General features: G+C 43.3%; 1 protein-coding gene across 4 annotated transcripts in view; it reads right to left on the bottom strand.

Annotated features, from left to right (window-relative positions):
* EP300 (EP300 lysine acetyltransferase) overlaps positions 1-23,283 on the bottom strand; it is a 108,306-nt gene that overhangs the window by 73,153 nt on the left and 11,870 nt on the right. For all 4 annotated transcript variants that reach the window (XM_083156634.1, XM_083156636.1, XM_083156635.1 and 1 more), the window contains exons 3-8: positions 21,171-21,338; positions 15,175-15,460; positions 11,893-12,006; positions 11,563-11,811; positions 9,732-9,825; positions 2,994-3,125 (exon numbers count right to left, since the gene is read on the bottom strand). In XM_083156634.1, the coding sequence (XP_083012760.1) occupies positions 2,994-3,125; positions 9,732-9,825; positions 11,563-11,811; positions 11,893-12,006; positions 15,175-15,460; positions 21,171-21,338 (1,043 nt within the window). The remainder of the gene's footprint in view (positions 1-2,993; positions 3,126-9,731; positions 9,826-11,562; positions 11,812-11,892; positions 12,007-15,174; positions 15,461-21,170; positions 21,339-23,283) is intronic.

Here is a 23,283-nt window from a genome sequence, read left to right as displayed (position 1 = left end):
GGCATCAGGTTTATTGACAAAAAATACAAATTTATTCATATTTATAAAGATTATTTTAAGAGCACCCAAGGAGAGACCCGTGGCTTCAAGCTGGAGGTCTTATTGGTAGATCTGAATGCAATCTGATCTCCATCTGTACTCAGCAGATTGATCATTTCCAGTTCATACCTGCTGTGGTAGGATCTGTGAAACGAACAAACGATATGCAAGGTCGTGCATCGGATTTGGATCAGAAATAACCCAAAGCATGCCCAATTTACATACAATCGGTCGAGATTGTATCTAAATTGGTTGTTTTTAGGCCAAATGTTCTGGTATGTACCCTACATTAGGTGGGTACATCTGCCCAGAATTGTTTAGGCTATGGTTTGGAACCCTTACAAGGTGCCTCTCGGAAAAAATGTCCTGTGGCTTTTCCCTGCATGCAGATAGACCAAAAGAACTGGTGCGCTTCAAGTGTAAGAGTACATGGCATAAATGCAGACTAAAGGTGCGTACACACGGGGCGATTGTAGCAAATATCGCTGGAAATATGGTCGCTGAGCGACCAAAATCGCCGGGTGCGCACTCCAGGTTTCTGCCCGTAGTGATCGCTGGTCGCAGGAGCTTGCTCCTGCGATCAGCTGAATTCCACTGCCGGGGACCCCCGGCAGTTTCTTTTTCATCAGCGACCATCCGATGCAAACGGGACACAAATCGATATATCGGCCCGTGTGTACAGGGCTTTAGAGGCTGCTATAGTGGCCACAGTCTTGTCCAACACTTACCGAAAAATAAGCTCTCCTGCGAAAAGGAAGTTCTCTAGCGCTTTTTTTTTTTTTGGGCAAAATCAGCTTTCCAAGAATGTAACCATAGGGTCGGGCATGTGACAACTGCTTTAGCCGAAGCTTTAGAAGCCAACTGTACAACATCCACAGCTGTCTCACTAAATTAGGCCATAGCATGTTTAATGTCTCCTGCTGTAACGCAGCAAGGTCATCACACGGTGGGAATTCAGTCCTAACAGACTTTTCCGTTAAACCACTGGCATCCTAGAATTAGCGAAAGTGGTACGAAGCACCTGCACTAGGCCAGGAACGTCCACCTCAACTGGGTTGGGATCGTTTGGTCTACAGCAGAGCTGGGCAACACCGGCCATCCAGATGTTAATGAACTACACATCCCAGGATGCTTTGCATTAGTTTTGCTATGTGGTCATGCTGAAACTGATGCAAGGCATGCTGGGATGTGTAGTTCATCAACATCTGGAGGGCCGTTGATGCCCAGCCCTGGTCTACAGTATGTAGGGCGACAAGCATTAGGTCGCCATAGGGTTTTCCACTGTGTTTTGACCCGAATGTCGACAGTCAACATGGACACAGTTTGAAAGGCACGGTGCCCTGGTGCGCTCGGCACACTATTTTATTCTCCCACCATGAAATACCGCCTGTCGGCACGTCAGCTCAAAAAACAATGAAAAACCAAATGTTGAATTTTTGACTGTCAACCTAATGCTTGTGTCGACCTAGGGAAGTCCATCACATAAAACAACTGTTCATCAGATGCATTAACATTTTCTAAAGCTTTAGCCCAAGCGACAATAGCCAAGGCAACCCATGTAATAGCTAAAGCCGTTAAGTGGTCGGCTATACTTCTGCAAAGGAGGCCATCCACTGTGGATCCTGTGTAGTATCGACAAGGAATATGCACTGAAGGCACAAAGGAGCACATAGCAAGAAATACATAAGACTATTCTGTATCGGGTCCTGCGCAGACAGACCTGCAGAGCAGTATTTACAGGTATAAAGCACAGGGGGGCTTCAGATGCCTTAATTTTGCTTGACATGTTCCACAGAGTTAAATCCCCAAACTGCAGCGAGACAAACTTCACATACAATATGTAATGTGAAGTAACAGACCCTACAACCCTCTAAGGGCTAGGTAGAAACAGATGACAGAATAGAGATATACAGTAATAGCTTACAGTCACACACAATGCAGATAACAGGAATTACACACTACTGACTACACAGGCTGTTGGATGTGTGTTTAATACAACCTGATCCCGGAGGGAGAGGAGGACAGGAGACCGGACCCAGCTCTCCCACAGAACTGCTGTAGCTCCCCTGCCCGTTTTATGTGACTGAGGGAGCCAAGATGGGCACCTCCAATTGTGCCGATTTAAACCGACCCCCCCCCCCCCCCCCCCCCAAGGTATGCTGTCATGAGATTAACAGCCCCGCTGCCAACCCCCTTCACCCAGTAGTCTAGTGGAGTGTGCATGAAGCACCCAGCGCTGTCTAGTGGAGTGTGCGTGAAGCACCCAGCGCTGTACCCAGAACCCTCCGGATGGTCTCCACAGCCGCACGGAAGGACTACACTTCCATGACTCACTGCGAACAGGGAGCTGCCTTACCTGCTGTCCCCAGCTGTTGTCCCGGGACATCACCGGCGGCCACTATTTAAGTCCTCCGCTGGCACCCACCGTAAGCACAACCATGCACCCTAGTGCTGCAGCACTGGCCAGAAAAAGAGCAGCGGCGGTGCGTCTAACAGCCACACCCACACGGCTTAAAAATTTAAAACTATTAGCTGCTGAAGCACCAACAGAACTGTATGCTTTGGGTCAGGGGGCAGGGTGTGCAGGATGTGGACAAGGAGAATCCTGAGACTAAAAGTTTAACCTTGGTGCTCCGGACAACCTAACCACACCAATTTAACTCCTGTGGACACTGCAGAGGACATTTTGTAGCTACTGCTAAACATTATGCTGGCCACATATTAGACCAAATTTCATCCAACCAATGTATAGGGGCAAATGACAATCAGCAGTTTGTTAAAAAAAAAAAAAAAAAAAACATTGAAATAGTTAAAAAAAAAAATAAAAAAAATCGGAACAGATTTAACTACGGTACCTTGGATGGTTGGAGGAAAGTTGGTCTAGCATATAACACTACACTGTCCATGCTTTTCAAGCAATTAGTACAAATGTTTAAAAGACAAAGATTGCTTACAGTTTGTGAACTAGATGGTTCCTTAGGTCCTGGGTTATATCTTCATGCCAGGGTTTCCGAATTCCAGTGCTAGATGGTGGAGTTGCTGTTGGCATGGATGCCAAGGTGGAAACACCATCACCCATCATTGCACTAATTGGTGTGGGGGGAGTGAGAAAGAAAAAAATAATGACTCTGAAGGGATTTTAGTTGCATATTAACTGAAATAGTGAAATAATTACTGTAGACAATAGCAATTGACTTCCAAGTTTCTAACAAGGGACAATAGCCTACACCACAAACCAGTCTTGGTGATTTCTGCTCTCACTCCTAAAGTGCTAGCAGAAATTCATCTAAAATAGGATTTTGGGTACCTACCGATAAATACTTTTCTCGTAGACCATATGGGATACTGGGTTCAATACTATGGGGACAGGAGAGACAGGCACATTAAAAAACTTTCAGTGTGGCTGCACTGGCTCCTCCCGTCTATCTCCCTCTACTAGTCAGTTAATGAAAAACTGTGCCGAAGGAGAGCGAGCAATGTGAGGAAGTATGTGAATAAGTAACATGGTGAGATTCATACCAGCACACCCAAACCAAACTGAAAATAAAAGGTGAATCATGACAATTTCTGATGTCACCTATAACTTTTGAAGGTGGTCATAATTTACAAGACTTAAAATGATAAGAATAAAAGGTGTCTTACAGCAGGAATGCCGCACAGAGGAAGGCTCCCAGTACCCCATATGGACTACGAGAAAAGGATTTACCGGTAGGTACCCAAAATCCTATTTTCTCTAACGTCCTATGGGATACTGGGTTCAATACTATGGGGAGGTCCCAAAGCTACCAGAACGGGCGGGTAAGTGCGGATTCTGCTGTAGAACAGCTTGTCCGAACTGGGAATCCTCTCTGGCCAGGGTGTCAAAGCTGTAAAACTTTACAAATGTGTTGTGACCTGACCAAGTTGCAGCCCTGCAAAACTGCAGGGCCGAGACCCCTCTGGCAGCCGCCCAAGTCACCCCCACGGATCTGGTTGAATGAGCCTTCAGCGATGGTGGAAGGGATAAACCAGCCATTCCATATGACTGTTGGATCGTGCACCGTATCCAACATGCTATGGTCCGCGTAGAAGCAGGAGAGCCCCTCTTCTGCGCATCGTAAAGCACAAAAAGAGGTACGTAGGTATTATCTGGGCTCCCGATTTTTTCATTGCATGCCACTACTTAAGGCATGCAATGCAATTTTTCATTGTAAAGACCTGATTTTTAATTGTATAGTCAACCATGGGTGATTTAATACCCCCACTATCCAACTACGCATGGAGTTGATGTTATATAGTGTGGCGAGTGCAGCGAGCCACCGAGCCCGATGCGTGGCGAGCGCAGCCAGCCTTGCGAGGGGACGTGGATAACTTTACATGTATTCTGCGTCCCATCGCAGGGCTCGCTGCGCTAGCCACACTATATAAAGTCAACTCCATGCGTAGTTGGATAGTGGGGGTATGAAATCACCCATGGGTGACTATACAATTAAAAATTGGGTCTTTACAATGAAAAATCGCATTGCATGCCACTATATTGCATGCGATGCAATGCAAAAATCGGGTGCCCAGATAATACATAAGTACCCAAAAAGAATATCAGTCTTTCGAAGTCTAGCTGTGCGCTTAACATACACTCAGTGTGAACCACATCCAAGGAAGGAGGTATATCTGGATGTGCCCAGCTGGAAGGGACCACAATAGGTTGGTTAAGGTGGAACGCCTTGTCCTGAGTTCCACCCGATCCTCATGAAACACCAGGCAAGGACTCTTACTTGACAATGCTCCAAGCTCAGACACCAGTCCGGCTGAAGCCAAGGCCAGCAGGCCTGTTTTAGGCAGGTATAATTCGTCTTATAAGGCAGGAGAACCAAATCCACACTCCTTGCACACTCTTCTTCTCCCCGGGCAGCTAACCCTTCAGCTGAGGCACCCTGTTTAAAACAAAAAAATAACACCCCTGCACGGTCTAACTAACGAAAAAAAAAAAAAAAAAAAAAAAAGACACAGAGGAGAGGTAGGAGGAGACTAATATACCCAAGGCGGGCGGTCCCTGAAAAACATTCTGTCTAAACTAGGAGAAGGGAAGATATCCCCGTGTTTTGGCTGCCATGGGGATCGTAAAAGAAAACCACCTCCAAGTCACAAGGCGCAGTGGTCGGTACAAAAGGGGGCTGAATCCTCAGGAACCCTTGTAGAAAGGTTTGAACCTCAGGCATGGCCGCCAGCTTCTTTTGAAAAAAGATCGACAGAGCCGAGATATGGACTTTTACGTAACGCAACCGGAGTCCCAGCTCCAAGCAAGCCTGAAGAAACCTAAAAAAAAAAATCAGATGGAATACCCCTGGTGACAAGCCTTCCTTCTCACACCAGGCCACGTATTTTCTCCATAGGAGATGGTAGTGGGAAGCTGTAACTGGTTTTCTGGCTTTAGTCATGGTGGTAATGACCGAAGGATGTAGGCCCTTGTGGCCTAAGATCTGCCGCTCAACCTCAAGGCCGTTCAACGCAGCCGCGGTAAGTCCTGATAGACGAACGGCCCTTGGAGGAGGAGGAGTAGGTCTTTTCTTTGAGGTAGACACCATGGGTCTTCCACTTGCATGCCCTGAATGTCCCCGTACCAGGCCCTTCGAGGCTAGTCTGGTGCCACTACGATGGCTTCTGCTCTTTGATGCCGAATCCGTTTTAGCACCCGCGCCAGTAACGGGAGCGGTGGAAACAGGTACACCAGTCGGAAATCCCATGACCAAGTCAGGGCATCCACAGCTACCGCCCCTGGATCCCTGGTCTTTGCGCAGTATCTGTCCACCTTGTGATTGAGCCGCAAGGCCATGAGGTCGATCTGAGGGAGACCCCACAGATCCACGATGGCATTGAACACTTGTGGATGCAGCCCCCATTCCCTGGGATGAAGGTTGTGACTACTTCGGAAGTCCGCCTCCCAGGATGAACATTGCCGACAGCGCCTTCACATGGTGCTCTGCCCAGGAGAAGAACTTGTTCGTTGTTAGTTTCTCTCATGCAAGGCATGCTTTTCGTCCCTCCTTGGCAGTTGAAATACGCAACCGTGGTTGCATTGTCCGACTGGACTTGCACCGCCCTGCCCTGGAACAATGGAGCCGCTTGTAACAGAGCATAGTAAACTGCCCGTAACTCCAGCTTGATGATGTGCAACCTGGATTCCAATGGAGACCATCTGCCTTGAAGCCGGACTCCCTGAATCACAGCTCCCCAACCCCTTAGACTGGCATCCGTGATTAACAGAAGCCAATCCTGGATCTGGAAACACCGACCCGCCAGGAGGTTGGGCGAAATTAGCCACCACTGCAGAGAGAGCTTGGTCTTTGTCGACAAGCGACCCCGACCACTTTGTCAGAATATCCAGCTGGAAGGTTCTGGAGTGAAAACGGATAGCTTTGAACGAGGCCACCATTTTGCCTAACAACTTCAGGCAGAGATGTACAGTGACTAGAGGATCTGTCAGAACCTCTCTTACCAGTTGCTGTAGCCTTCTCCACTGGCAGAAACACTTTCTGTTCCAGCGTATCCAGAATCATGCCCAGAAACAATTCTCTGACTCGGGATCAACGAGGACTTTGGTATATTTAAAATCCACCCGTGGACTCTCAGAATCTGCATGGTCAGATTGAGCGCACTCCTCAAGGCCTTTAACGATCCTGCCTTGATTAGCAGGTTGTCTAGGTAAGGGATCACATTTACCCTCTGAAGGAGGGACATCATCTCCGCCATTACTTTTGTAAAGATTCAGAGCTATTGACCGGCCGAAGGGTAATGCCTGAAATTGGTAATGGTCGTCTCCCAGTGCGAATCTTAAGAAGGTTTGTTGCGGGGGGCCAAAATCGGGATGTGTAAGTAGACGTCCTTCACATCTATGGAGGCTAGGAACTCCCCTTGTTCCAGACTGGCGATTACTGAACGGAGTGTCTCCATTTTGAATTTCAACACCTGAAGAAAGGGGTTCAACAATTTCAGGTTCAGAATGGGTCTTACTGAACCGTCTGGTTTCGGCACAAGGAAAAGGTTGGAATAATATCCCTGCTTTTGGAACCGGTAGAATCACCTTTGACTGGAGGAGCCTTTGAATAAGCTCCCTGTAGGATTATCCGATCCTCCATTGAGACTGGAAGAGCTGACTTGAAGTATCGTCTGGGAGGGGGCCTTGCAAACTCCAGCTTGTAGCCTAGCGAAAAAAAGACCCCTGGTCCAGGTATCTAGGCACGAGGCATCCCACACATGTCTCATGGTGGGTGTACCCAGTCATGCAGCGGGCTTGGAAGCTGCCGCTGCACGGTCCTGATGGGCTGAGCCTTCCTAAACTTGCCTCTTGTGCCTCTGTTGGCATTGGAGGCACCTGAGAAAGTGTTTTAGCAGCTGTGGGTGCTGATGGGAGAAATGTGGATTTACCTGCCGTAGCCTTGGAGATCCAATGATCCAGCTCACTTCCAAAGAGCCTATCTCCAGTGAATGGAATGCTTTCCACACTTCTCTTGGAATCCACATCCGCAACCCACTGACGCAACCACAGGGCCCTCCGGGCAGACACAGCCATGGCCGAATTGCACGCATTTATAGCACCCAATTCTTTTTGTGCTTCGCAAAGCACCCTTGCTGTGTCATGAATGTGACGCAAATTGTCACCTTTCTGAGCCACAGACATGTCCCCCAACAAACCCTCTTGGATTTGTGTGGACCAAGTATAAAAGGCCTTGGCCATCCAACAACTGGCCAGTTGGGAGGCCCCGCTGGCCGTGTACATCGACTTGAGCGTGGCCTCAAGTCGTCTATCGGCACCATCCTTAAGTGTAGATACATCGGGACTGGTAATAATACCTTCTTTGAAAGGCAGGAGACGGACTAGTCCACAACAGGTGGCTCCTCCCACTTCTTTCTACCAGCAGGGTCAAAGGGGGTATGCATTAGCAAATCTCTTTGAAAGCTGGAACCTCTTTTCAGGGTTCTGCCAAGCAGTTTTAAACGCATTTTCTAATTCCACCTGTTCTGGAAAATACACTGGCTGTCTTTTCTGAGTCATAAAGAAAGGATCCCCCCTCAGAGGGTTCCTCCAAAGGAAGTTCTAAAACCTCTCTAATTAAGGGTTCAGACCCACACTCTTCCTCCTCCCCTTCTTCTAAGATGTCATCATCAGTATCAGGGGCCATTGCTGTAGCAGGCCTTTTCTGAGGCTGTGCAGGGGTGAGAATTTCAACCCTTGTGGACAAAATGGCCAACTCTCTGTACCCTCTGGGTCTGCTGAGTATTAGCAGAAAGCTGTGAAGAGACAGAGTCTAGCAGTGTTTTAATGCTGCTGGTCCATGCAGGTTCTTGACAATCAACCTGCGACCCTCCAACAAGTTGTGGGGGTAGCCCACTGACCTGCGTGGCCACACCACTAGGCTGTGGCAACATACATGGTTCACAGGTAACCTGTGACTGAAGCTGGTATAAACTTGCTGCACACCATACAGGTTAATTTCTTCACCATGATGAAGCTGCACAATAGCGCACACACACACTCCGCAATGACACAAATTATACACAGTATGAAGTTATCAGTATAGACTCTATGTGTTAGAGACTAACTGCAGTGTTTTAAATGCTTAACTAGCCAATGGTGTAGAAATCAGAGCTATCTGGGGACCAGTACACCCTGTAACCTTAGCTCACAGATTTGAGAGAGCTGGTTTGCAATAAACACAGTGATATAACAAAACACAGTGTAAATACAGTGCTAAATAGCCTTTAACTTGCAGTCTCTGCCGTGCTGTAAGGATCAGGATCCACCACACCACCGAGGAGCTGTAATGGCGACCTCAGCAAGCAGAGAAAGAGCGCACCCAGCAGAGCCTGGTCCCGCTCTGAGTGAAGCCCGACCCCCTTTACACAAAGCTGGCACCTTCAATATTCATACTGGCAAAAAAGCGTTTAAGTAAAAAACAGATAATGGCTAGCCCTGGTGGTCCAGCGGCAATCACCCTATGCCAGTTTGATATGGGGGGGGGGCTCTACTGCTGTCAGCCATCTTGCCGCACAGGTAGTTGGGGTGTCCCCTTGTGGGACCCCCAACCAGTACTCACCGCAGACGTCTTCGGACCTTGCCAGTGGTGTGCGGCAGCTGGGGGGCTTGCTCGCTGCAGCACAATGCTGGCGGTGACAAGCCCCACACAGGACGAAGGTCATGCAGCAGGGTCAGCTCTGCGCCTTAAGAGGCCAGGGACTGACCCTTCCCCTGACTCCCATGAAGCAGGACAGCTGATTGGTCTAAAGCAGCGCCCCGAAATAAACTAAAATGAAAAATCTCTGGAGCATCCTAAAGCACTGCCTCTCCTGAGGCACATTTTTCTAAACTGCACCCACACTGAAACTTTTAATGTGCCTGTCTCTCCTGCGGAGGAACACTAGCCCCATAGTATTGACCCCAGTATCCCATAGGACGTTAGAGAAATTGAATAGATTCTGGTGATTTTAGGGGGGAGCAATGGGGGGCTGTGAGAAACAATAAAAGCACCCCCTTTTAGAACTTCACCAATTTTGAAGTTGAAATGTTAAGTTTACATGTGGTGTGCGCACACACTAAACATCAAGAGCCTAGAAAACAACTTTTTAAAGCTATACATTTGCATAATAAAGAATTGTAAACTTTCAGGTACTGAAGGCACTTGTGAAAGGACTAATAAAACAGTATGTAAACCTACGTCTGAGAGTTCATGCTTGGATGCAGCATTGAATCAGGAAGTAAACTAGAATTTTGGACACCAACGCCACCATTCACGCCTACCGAGCTTGCATCTGCACAGAGGGAGAATAAGAGTATATAACATTAAGAGAGACTTCTAAAACATTAATACCACAGGAAAAAAAATGATATTAAATATATTTTTTTTTATCCAATATTACTAGATTTTAATCTAACCTATTTTACACATTTATTTTAGTCTGCATATTGCTGCATTTTCTTACTTGATCATTAATATTGCTGCATTTTCTTACTTACAACTCAACTACATCACAAAATATCCTTTTCCCTTCTCCCATCGTTCACCATCACTACTAAAAAAACATTTTCTACTATACTTTTTATAGAAAGAAGAGCAGCATATAGCACACATTTTACCAGTCTTCTTCATGACCTTGTGTGCTATTTTATATGACTTACGGTGTAATCTTCAATATGGTTATTTGCCATCTCACTTTCACTGCACAAACACATATGTCATTTCTACATCACCTTAGACCAGGGCTCGACAAACCCCGGGGGGCAAGGTCGCCACGGCGACCAGATTCTGCTTCCTGGCGACCAGATTTTCTTGGGGAGGAAGCAGAATCTGGTCATCGCCGGGTGCACTTGCTCTAGCTATCAATCTACCCAGTGGTATGAGATAGAGCTAATTCCAATGTCCATCCCTAAAGAGCTGGTCTGCTGTGAGCTCTGGTCTGGCGCAAGTTTCGAAATAGCCATGTCGGCAGGTGGGGTAACTAATGTTGTAGCCTGCCCCAGTGTTTGCCCATCGTGCCTGCCGCGGACACAGGCTCCCCCAGTGATTATATGCGATTGGCATTACAGCGTGTGGTGTAATAAGCATTACAGTGTTTGGTATATGTAATGGGCATTATGGCGTGTGGTATATTTAATGGGCATTATGGCGTGTGGTATATTTAATGGGCATTATGGCGTGTGGTATATTTAATGGGCATTATGGCGTGTGGTATATTTAATGGGCATTATGGCGTGTGTTGTCATAGGTATTACGGTGTGTGGCTTAATAGGTCATAGGTATTATAGCATGTAGTATAATAGTAATGGGTGTGACATGTGTAATAGGCATTACAGTGTAAATTTTCGGTGTACGGCTTTGGCACGCACTGTGCCGATTTTTAGTTTGTCTGGCTCCTACTTTTTCATCTTGGCTCCTAGTTTTCAAACAAATTTGTCAAGCCCTGCCTTAGACATTTAGCCCAAAAATATTTAAAAGCAGTAAGACTTTCATTGGGGTCAATTTAATACTGTGCACTGTGAATAGAATAGTGAGGGAGCTCCCGAAGCTATTCTATTCAGCGATCTGCTAATAGACTAGTGAATTTACACTTGCACGCCCCCTGGGGTGTTAGCAGAAATCTGACAACACTAGGGTGGTGATGCAGTTTTATGCATTCCCCAACTTAGCAGCACGCTGATTCCAATAGTACCCTCACTGCTCACCACATATAAATTGACCCAATTTTTCCTAAATAAACTGTTGAGGATACAGGGTTTTTAGGACACTTCACTAATTCACAAAAGCAAATGGGGCCTATAAACAGAACATTTCAATACTGATAGAAATTTATGCATGTTTTGAAAATTTTAATGGGCACGTATGCAGACAAAACAATGTGGTATTAAGAATTAAGTCATAGTGTTGAAACAAATACCATATTGCTACAAAGTTTAATTTGATATTAGGTAGTTAAAATGGTAACACTACATTGGTGCATTCTTACAATATGTGAATATAAAAAAACAAAAAAACAAAAACAAATCCTTACTCATTGAGTTCATTGAGCGCATCCCTTGCGGAGACTGTCCTGATTGTTGACCCTTTACCTGACCCTGGGGTTGGGTCTGAAGCTGGTTGCCCTGATATGGTAATCCAAGGGCTGCATATGCCCTCTCTATGGAGCTAGGATCAATCTGGTTGGTAGAATTGAGAGAAGGAGCAGGCTGTTGTCCCACATTACCAACTGTTCCCACTGTGCCAGAACCTCCTATATTCATTGGTGGACTACCAAGCAGTGCTGTTGAAAACCATGAATATTGTTAGAATATTGGAAAATTAAAAAGTTAGAGATTTGAAAGTTAAACTGCCTTGTACATACACTGTTGGTTGCGTTTGTCTCCTGCATTCTTTAGAGGCAGACAGACTGGACAGTCATGCCGTGTACAGTTTTTCCAGTGAGAAATGATCTGTCGTGATGAGGCGCAGTGTGCAACTGAAAAACAGATGTAGGACACCGAAAAGAAAAAAGAAAGAGTTAAATGTGGACCATTTTAAGCAAAGTACAGGTTGAGTATCCCTTATCCAAAATGCTCGGTACCAGAAGAATTTTGGATAACTGATTATTCCGTATTTTTATACCTGCAAGAAGTATCGTGAAGTATCTTGCATTTATGTTGTATAAAAACATCAAAAGATATAAAAACAAATATATTTTATTTGTGCATAAAACAAGGTTTTGATACGTGAAACAAAGATTGTGTACAATCTGACACTGAATTTGAATGCCAAATCATGTCCTTGCACATATTTAGTGCCAGTTATGTTATTTCCCCAGTGGTGCCAGTTATAGACATAGCAAGTAGGATTTTATACATAACTAATACATTTATAATTAGTATATTTTGGAGTCTATGGTTTTCGGAATAATTTGGTTAAAGTATACTCAACCTGTACAAGATATATTATAAAATATAGGGAGTTTAAAAAGCAACTTTTAAAACTATAGCAGTATTAAACATAAATGGTCAATGACTAAACACAGATTTCATTTTGAAGTTAAAAAGGTACAAACTATATGTCCACATCAAATAAAATGCTTATAAATAACAGCAAGTACACTGCTACCTATTGTTGATAACTATTCATCTCGCTGCGTCGAGATAAGTTGGCTATTCGTGTATTTCACTTTCACTGTATGACACCCCTGTTAATTCTTTTAATATTCAATAAAACCTGATTATACAAAAAAAAATTGCTTATAAAATAAAACTTGATAGGTGGTATGTCCCTCTTAGATTAAACAATATGCATCCTGAGATCTCCACACAGTATTGGTGTTGTGGTATGAAAATCTGAATATTTTTACACATTTGGTGGAGTTGCCTGAAACGGGTTCCTCTGTGGAAGGAGATTTGTGCTCTTGCTAGTTCAGTCTTATAGAATCCTATTCCTTTCAGCACCAAATAAATACTCTTACCATTGTGAATACCTAATGCAACCTGCTACCGGAATAAATTATTTTTTCACATGGTATTGGCGACAAGGTGTAATATTGCTTTAGCACGGAAACCAACTAAAATCACCTAAATTTGTTGAGATTATAGCCAAAATATGACATTATAGCCAAAATATGACATACCCACTCCATGGAATACATAACAGTATACTACAGCATTCCTCAAAGAGCTTTGCCAAGACTCGGGATCCTTGGACCGCTCATTTTCAGGTCCCCTTGGCACTTAACTAGCATGTTCATCTAAAATGAAGAGTCTGGCCCAATACGGTATCTTCAAATACACGTCAATGTATTTGTCCAACCGAGTCACCTTTACCATTCCAGTCCCCACCTCTTCCTTTCCCTCACCGTCTACTGATGTTTATTTTGCTATATAAAAATAGGATGAGACTAGTCACATGTGAGCATGTTGAATTGATGCAAGATCTTTAAGTAATGCAGCTATATCTGCGACCTTTGCATAGGTCAGTTTTGTATTGTGTCTCATCCTCTTAATAAAATGTGTATAGAAATAAAAAAAAACATTTTTGTTATAAACTATTGCATATGCAAAGGAGTTATGCAAGAATTTTTATGAAGGTTCATAAAAAAAAATATCCAAGGCATTTTAGGCATATTATAAACTGTAGAAAATTTCATTTTTCAATTTTGTGTGGAAAGAGGACAAAAAGTTGGCTGAAAAAAAAAAAAAAACCAGGCCAGCATAACATGCAGCCAATCAGAAATAAAAGTCAATGTAGAGCTCACTTTAGATGTTGTGCATCAGTCTGATTATTTATAAAACATTAGCATCACTTGAGGTTTATGTGCTTACACTTTTACCTGTAAAGATATATCGTACAAACTATCGTTACTGCATGCTCCGGTGGCTCGTTAATGATGCTCTCCATCATCTGTACATACCTAGGCCATTGAGAACACACTACTCAACATCCCCAGCCAGCACTGGCATCAGCAAGTGTGAATGCACCTGCCAATGCCAGCAAACAACCCCCCCCCCCTCTGCCACCAATATTGCTGGGTACAAATATAGTACAATGTGTACCCGGCTTTAGCGTGTTTAGTCTGCCACACACACACACACAGTTGGAGACACCCACACACTGCAGCTTTAACAGAAGTGGAAACAACAGCAGACTGGTTGTAAGTAATAACCATCATTACCTGACAATAGCAATGTGTAAAAATTGTGTATAAGTCAATATAAAAAGGTGCTTGTATGGTTTGCACCAAAATACAAGAAAGAGAAGGGAATTCAAATACTGTGCAGTCGGAACTATGATGGGAATTATCCATGTAGGATTTAAAGCTTTTGAAGTGGCAACTAAAATTCTGGAGCTACACAGACTGATTCCTAGACTATCACAGTGGGATTATGATACTTAGTAGATACACTAGACAAAATTACTATATGCCACTTTGAAATATTGAGGATTGTGCTTTATAGATATTCGCAGACTGATGAACAACCCCTTAACAGAGTTTCACCTTAACTTTTTTTCAATAGAAAAAAAATAAGTTAGGACTGTTTTTCGCGACTCCATGTTGCTGACCATCAGGCTGATGACTTCTCTAATCTCAGTCAGTGATTCAAGTAGTCTGAAAGATCTGTTAAATTGTCTGATATTTTAGTCTCCTCCCATCATGTTGTGCCTCCACATTGCTGCCATGTATGTGCTGTCTGCTGACTACACGTCATGTGATGACCTTCTGCATTCACTTGGTGTCCCGTAATTATTTTTATTGTCTAATGGGGTGCCAGAGCAAAAAAGTTTAAGGACCCCTGTTCTAGACTAATCTCACATGTCACTTTTTGCCAAGTAGCTTGGCTATGTGCGTGTCAATCATTCCAGAAAACCAGCTACTGCTCCATTTTAGCACCCTTCACTATTGTTAAATTAACAGAAGGCAGAAAACATTAAATCTCAATTTGCCTCACGGCTACCTTAAATGTGCAAGCATTGGTATTAGGGAGTGTTAAAAACAAAGCCATCATTCCTAATACACATACAAACTCCAATTCATGTTTGCAAATACGACAATCCCCATGCATTAATACGTATGTTGCAGCCATCAGGAATTACACACAAAACATTAGTATGCTAGTCTTAAACAAAAAAAACGTAGTGCCTGAAAATCATTCACCTTGACATGATTTTCCAGCCTGGCAATGGGTCATGTGATTCAGAACATTCTTCATGGTGCGGCAATGAGGCAAGTTGCACTGTCGCACCTCACCATTTGCTTGTTCTCTTCTCTGGCACTTGTGGGCATGCAACAGAAGAACTAGTTGTTGCTGGATCAGCTTTCTTTTTTCAGGATCTGCTGTTGGGGCTCCTGAGCCAATCCCCTGTGGAGCACCAGTGCCCATACCTTGAGGGGCTGCTTGGACAATGCTGGCCTGTGGTACTTGAGTAGATGGCTGTTGACCCTAAGGATTAGAATATGCAGCATGAAAAAAAGAATTACAATGAAAGAAATAATGTGCACAAAAATCCCAGAACTATTAGCTTCAGAGTTTTTTTTTTACTATAAATATTTTGCTTACATAAAAGTGCTTTAGATCACATTTTTTTTTTCCTTTTAAACAAATCAGTAAAAGGACACAAAGAAAAAAAAAAAAAAAAACCTTTACGCCCCACTGTCCGTACCAAGCATGCAATTCCCCCTGCTGGTTGTCTATATGAACGGGCACCAAGAGATAGAGATATATAGACTTAGCAATGTAAGAATTGCTCCGTTCGGATGAGCAAAGCCATGGCAGCTGACATTACCATTCTGTTTTTCCATCATTTTGATGGGCTTCTACTAGTTAGTACACCTGTATTCTTATACCTTATGAGGCTTCAAGAAGAAATGCCATCGCATAGCAACTGGTGTAGAAACAGAGCAACAATTGAATTGCTCAGATTTGTGCATCTAATTGTAACACAGAAAAACCACACAAGTTCTTATATAGTGCAATTGAAATGTTTTTTAATAGCCACAATTATGAATAGGCGTGAGGCTGATTTTTTTTTTCTAGGTGTCAATCATACTTCCTGTGTCCAATTTGACCATGCATAGCCACGTATGGCAACTAAACGCTTTCTTTGAGCAACGAACCGCTGAGTTTTTGCACTTTTCTGCCCACCAACTAAGGAGGCATTAAGAATAAATCTATGCCCCTACCACCCACAGTACTCGCGCAAGAATGCAGCAACAATTGTTTCAAGCTATCGTGGTAGACACACAGGAAAACTATTGAACACTTCCATCAAGCTCCGAACGTGAACTACAAGTATAAAATTACATATTAGACATCAACATTTGAGTCCAAACACACCAGGATGGTCCACACACAAACACATCAGGATGGTTGTATTAAAAAGATAGTAATGTTTAACCAAGCAGTATACTTGCTCATTTGTCTTTATTAAATGGCCATACAATAAAACATTTTTATAGACCACCTTAAAACATTTTTTTTTTTTACATTTTCATGATTTACCAGCTGCTTGTACCAAAGTCAATTTAATACGGAATTTGGAACTCAACAATAAATCCATTTCTCAGATTGTACAGGGGACAGTGCAGTTGGGGATGGAGTGGTAGTGGTAGGAGGAGTCAGCACTTCAAAAATATTGGTGTGGCAAGCTCCTCCCCCTCTACCTCTCACCTAGTGTTAGAAAACTGTGCCCGAGAAGACCAGGGAATCTCCAGGGTAGGATGAGCAGGAGAAGACAGTACAGTACCATGACATGAAAAGCAGTGAGTCACAACACCCAAGGCAACCAGAAAGAGCAGAGCTGGGTGTCCCCTTTGGTATTGGAGAAATGGAATTATCAGTTAGTACCAAATTCCTGTTTTTTTTCCCCTTCATCCACCAGGGGACACTGCAGGCTTATCATTGGAGATGTCCTAAAGCTATCCCCACAGGCAAGTGAGTGCTGAGAATCCTGTAAACCCGCCCGGCCAAACAGGGCAGCAGAGGCCACAAGGTGTCAAACCTGTAAAAAAATAAATAAAAAAAAATCATACAAAAAAAAAAGGGTAAGATAAGCCTGTTTAATGGTCAGGTAAATCCAGCACGCCAGGGACTTTTTGGATGTGGGCCATCCCTTTCCTGGTTGACTCAAAAAGAACAAATAGTGAAGCAGAGAAGCCACAGTTTCCACGTAGATGCACAGGGCACGTGCCACATCCAGGGAGCTGGAATCCCCTGACAATGCTGGAACCACAATGAGTTGATGTGAAAAGCAGATACCACCTATGGCACGAAATCCAACTGGGGTTAAATTCTTATTTTCTCTATCATCCTTATGGCATACTGGGGTTTCAACACGATGGGGATGTCCCAAAGCTTCCAGAACGGGCAGGAATGTGCGGAGAGACTTCTGCAACACCGCCTGCCCAAACTGGGTATCCTCTTTGGCCAGAGCGTCAAATTTGTAGAACTTTACAAAGTATTTTGCCCTGACCACGTCGCTGCTCTGCAGAGCTGCAAGGCCGAAACGTCTAAGGATGAATTCACTGCTCGCATAGAATGAGCCTTCACCAAGGCAGGAATCAACAAGTTTGCTGCCACAAAGGCTTGTTGTATCATGGAACGAATCTAACGGACAATCTATTGCTTCAAAGCCAGACAACCATTCTTCTGTGCACAGTATAGCACAAAGAGGCAAATCTGTCTTACGAACCTGGGCTGTCCTTTTTACATACGCCTTTAAGGTTCTAACATCCAGGGATTCCGGGATACCAGGATGAGCAATGCTAGATGAAACCACAATGGGTTGGTTAAGATGAAATGCCGAAACTACCTTCGACAGGAACTGTTCACGGGTTCTAAGCTCCACCCTGTCCTCATGGAAAACAAGATACGGGATTTGAATGACAATGCTCCTAACACAGACACCCTTCTAGCATGGTTTCCAGAGGCTCAAACCAAGATTACTGTAGAAAAAGACAAGACCACATTTAGGTACCAAGGTGCCGTTGGCGGCACAAATGGAGGCTGAATACGAAGAACACCTTGGAGAAACTTCTAGACTTCAGGTAAAACTGACAACTTCCATCTGCAATATAGACAGGGCCGAAACCTGAACCTTTAAGGATCCCAGACATGGGCCCAAATCCAGACATGCCTGTAAAAACTGCAGGAAACGGTCCACCTTAAAAATCAGCCGGTAAAAAATTCACACCAGACAACGTATCTTCTCCAAATATGGTGATAGCGTAACGCATTCACCGGCTTTGGAGCCTGTGTCATGGTAGAAATCACCAAGGCGTGTAGACCCTTCTGGGCTAAAATCTGCGGCTCAACCTACAGGCTGTTAAATGAAGCCACCCTAAGTCCTGGTAGACAAACAGGCCTTGTAGTAGCAGATCTTTTCTGAGAGGCAGACGCCATGGATCCTTGATGATCAAGGCCTGAAGATCCACTTACCATGCCGTTTTCCCGGGATTCTTTTTAGGACCCTTGCGATTAAGGGAATCTGAGGGAACAGATACACCAATTGATATGACCAGCTTGTCGTCTGGTATCCACTGCCTCCGCCTGAGGATCCCTGGTCCTTGAGCAGTATCTGGCAACCTTCCTGTTGAGCCTGGATGCCATTAAGTCTATCTGTGGAGTTCCCCACAGATCTGTAATGTGAGCAAACACTTAAAAGGTTCTGGCCCCATTTCCCGGGATGGAGATAGTGTTAACTGAGGAAGGCCTATTCCCAGTTGTCCAGTACTGGGATAAATGTGGCATGTTGCTCCGCCCACGAGAGAATCTTGGACACTTCCTGCATACATGCTCTGCTCTTTGTTCCTCCCCAACATATTGGTATAAGCAACAGTCATTGCGTTGTCTGGCTGGACATGCACTGCTTTTCACCTTAGCAATGGATATTCTTGCAGTAGAGGATAGTATACAACAACTCCAAATTGTTGAAGTATAATTTGGATTCCCACAAGGTCCACTTGCCTTGGAAGTGAACCCTGTGTCACCACCCCCCCCCCAGCACATGAGACTGGCGTCGTGGGGAGGATCCAATCCTGAATCCCAAATCTATGGCCCGCCATTAGGATGGGAGCCTGAAGCCACCACTGGAGTGGCTGCTTCGCTTGAGAGGACATCCGTATTATCCTGTGCATGTTGAGGTGAGAACCTGACCACTTGTTCAGGACATCCAATTGAAAAGGTCTGGAGTGGAACCTTCCATATTGAATAGCCTCGAACAAGGCCCCCATCTTGCCCAGCAACCTGATGCACAGATGGACTGATATTTAGCTCCAAGTACTTCCGCAATCAGCAGTTGGAGTGCCACTACCTTGTCCACAGGAAGGAACACCTTCTGTTCCACTGTGTCCAGAATCATCCCCAGGAACTGGAGATGCTGACTCTGAACCAATGAGGACTTCCAATGAGATTCAAAATAAAGCCATGGTTTGAGAGCATATGTATGTACCATCCTATTAAACCAGGACACTATTTTGCATTTAGCCTGGTTTTAATTAGCAACAGAACCGGTGGAATTTATGAGCATCCCAGTTTAAAAGGATAGAATAGACACACACACACACAGAAATGTATACTGTTCTAACATTTTAGGCACCTGCGGGAAAAATGTTACAAAGTGAGAATGATTACAAATAAGCGTGAATAGTTCTTTTTAGCAAAAAAAAAAAAAAAATCGACATACCCAAACGTTGCCTGTTTCTCTGTGCTTCTTCAAAATAGCTTAAACAGAACATTTGGAAACCCCAGTCTGCTTTGAACTATTTGCCTGGGACAGACCTTGCTAATGCAGTATAACTACCTTATGTGTTGTTACGGTGCTCAGTCTGGCGATGTTGTAGGACCTGTGAGATGAAACTATCTTCCACAGCCTCACCTTAATGCTGCGTTCTCATTGCCGCCCCCCGCAAAATCCCGGGTTTTTCACTGGGCACAGAGCTTCTCAGCTCAACAGATCCCCTTCATACTGCACCTCAGACCCCGGAATTTCCAGTGTCTGCCCCTTTCACACTGCTTTCCATGGTCTGCCTTCCAACAAGTGTGTGGAATTTGATTTGTTGTAAGCAGAAATTTAACAAACTAGTTCTGTGATGATGTTTTGTGCCCTAGAGCAGCGCAAATAGCCTCGGTGGGGTACTTTTTCAGAAAATGCCGGTTCTCACAAGTCAACACCCACAATTACCAGCATTCACCGAAATAACAGTGCGCGATTTTAATAGTTCTGGGAGATCCCACCTGATGCCATTAATAGCACTGTCAATTGTGTTGACAGTCAACCTACATATGAAAATGATGACTAATAACACCGGTTTAATTGGTTAATCATATACCCGACGATAATCCTACAAAATTGCCTGAACTTGTGCAAATGCACCTATAAGAATTGATGCCAGGTTTGCAGGCAAAGGCTGGTCACAAAACGTATTGACTTGATGTCGATTTCTATTTGTTTTAATTCACTTTTCAGTTAGTATGCTGATAAAAAATAAAATTATTAACACTATTTTTTAAAGCATTCTTGCTTTGCACCATATTCCACACCTGCCAAAAACGCTTATACAGGACTGACAAATATATAGTGTTCATTCTAGCACCCACCATCTTTGAAAACCCATGCAGTTCCTCTTCCCCGCGTGGGCTGTTGCAGTCTGCGGTGGTGTTTCTAGAACAGGTCTGGTTTGCATATCACTGCTGATATACAGACCACACTGTGCTAGAAGCACTACAGCAAACAGCGACAACCCAGGCAGGGAAGAAGAACTGCATGGGTTTTCAAAGATGGCGAGTGCTAGAACAGACAGACAGACGTATATATCATACATATTAAGTTCATATAGAATAATCACATTGAATCCAGCTAGAAAATGGATTTAAGCTGTGATATTGTCCATGAAAGATGTCGATAACAATTTTTCCTTGCTGTCGTTGGAAAGATAGTCAGGATTTCACTGCATGTACAAACGACAAGCGTTGACCAGTGGGATTAATGATTTAGTGCGTACACACTAAATGATATGCATATAGTTCTGGAAAAACACACAACGTGTGCCCAGCTTAACTGTTGCTCTAAATCTACTCACGTTAAAGTGTATTTGGTGTGCATAAGCAACATAAAAAAAAAAAAATTATGAAATCTAAATTTAGCAATACACACCATGTTTGGCATACCAGCTCCAGGTTTCTTATCCATAGAAAATTGTGACAGGCTGTTCTGTAGAGTTGCTTTGTTCTGCATTTGTGAACCAAGCCCTGCAGTTCCCAACTGCGGACTGGTATTCTGACCATACGAGCCATAGGGATTTGGGTTGTTCATTATCCCAAGCTAGATGAACAAAAATAAAAACAAAAACACAAAATTTATTTAAGAATAAAAAAAAATAGACAAACCATATATTTCCTCAACAATCTCTAACTATGCTCAAATGTGTAACTTAAAACACAATTTAACATATGAACACTGAAACCATGAGCAAAAAAACCTCACAAACTACATACAAGGTTATATGCTTTATTACACAAAATAAATTAAAATTAAACAAGCAGGGTTTTAGGTTCAGAGCTTGAAGGTTTAACTTTTGAAAGCGCACTAAACCAGAATATAAAATACAGCACTACCATTTCTAAGTCCACTATTAAACTTTCCCTCCCAGCATAGTACTGTTATACAGAGTGGTGAGAGCTTGATGAGCATAAGGACTTTTTTTTTTTTTTTTTTTAGTATATTAATATAACCAGATCAAATAGGTCTTTTAAAAATATATTTAAAAAATTTAATTTGAGTTGACCATTTTGAGCACTTAAGTGGGATTTTGTTTTACGCCTATTAGATTTAACAGCTTTACACTGCTAAACATAACCCTAACGAGCGCATATGCGCACTAAAAAGCATCAACTGAATTTTAGCAAGCATGAAGAAAGATAAATAGATGGGAACATATTATAGTCAATTTAAAAAGTACATGTTTGTGCAGCAGGCAAAACTGTAGCACAAGAGTATGGGAAAGCTAAGTTTTTAGCAGATGTAACAAAGATGGTTGAATTTGAGTCCAGGTAGTGTCCAACACAATGGGTAGGTGATTTAGCCAGTAGGAAGGTGTTCTAAGCAGTAGTGGCAGCTGGTTTCACTGCAATTTACTCACCTTTTCAACTTGTCCATCCACACTGACTATCCTCAAGAAAACATCTCCCCAGCTACCTCTGCTTCCACTACTTTAACAGCTTGTGTACAATGAATATTTCTCTCCACTCTTAAGGGTTGTGTCCGATTTTCTACAAGACTCCACTTTTCAAAGTGACCATTAAAGTCAAAGTTAACCTCTTATTTCTCCCTAAAAAACTTCAACAGTTCGTGTCTGCTTTGCTGCTACATTGAGGGGGACATAATGACATCAGTCTTTATGTCCAACACATGTGATTTGGGCACTTATCGGAATCAGATGAAGTGACCAAATCGCTGTGGAACGCACTAGTGTATGGGCACTTTATGACATCTTAACATTAGTTTAAATATTATGTTTGTATAATCCTATTCATCTCAGTTTTCACACATGGAAACATCACAGGCCGTGTGTTCACATGCTAAAATTAATTGGAAGTGTGTGCAAATTGTATTTATTAATTAATTACGGCCACCTATCAGCAATTGAGTTGTTCTGCCGTACAGGCTCCCAGCCACTAAAGGAGGTCATACTTTTTTACCTTGCGAGAAAAAGGTGTACAAACTGTGCAGCACTTTTATACATTGGTAATAGTTACCCAAAGAACATACATACTTTCAAAGATAAGTCTAGATCGTCTGTGTTTAACCAACAGAAACATGAGCAGTAAGCACAGCAAATGGAAATTTGGACAATGGTAAATTGTGTAAAAAAAAAAAAAGCAGATGGCATAGCATCTATTTGGCAATAAAAGTGACTGTCCCATTTCTAAGCAAGTACAATATATGACATTACTCAAGTTTTGTCAATGGTTTAAGACCTAAGAATATTCTTTCACAAGTAACTTATGTTTTTGCACGGATAACTTAAAAGGTCTTATTTTTTAATACTTAAAAATAACTTTATAAAAGATAAACGAAGTGAAGGCTTTAATACTAACAAATCTGTATATTAATCATACTTCCCTATTATAGGCAATGAATCTGCATGCAAATTGATTACACCAAAAAAGACTAAATAATGTTTTTAGGTCTGAAATATATTTAGTGAAACATCGAACCACCTATTCTTTTGCCATGCAGACAACACATCTAGCACCACATTGCTTAA

The sequence above is a fragment of the Crinia signifera genome, chromosome 8 (assembly GCF_055691185.1).
Source record: "Crinia signifera chromosome 8, ASM5569118v1, whole genome shotgun sequence".
NCBI lineage: Eukaryota > Metazoa > Chordata > Amphibia > Anura > Myobatrachidae > Crinia > Crinia signifera.
Note: the sequence above shows the minus strand (reverse complement) of the source record. Positions and strands in the feature narration are given on the sequence as shown.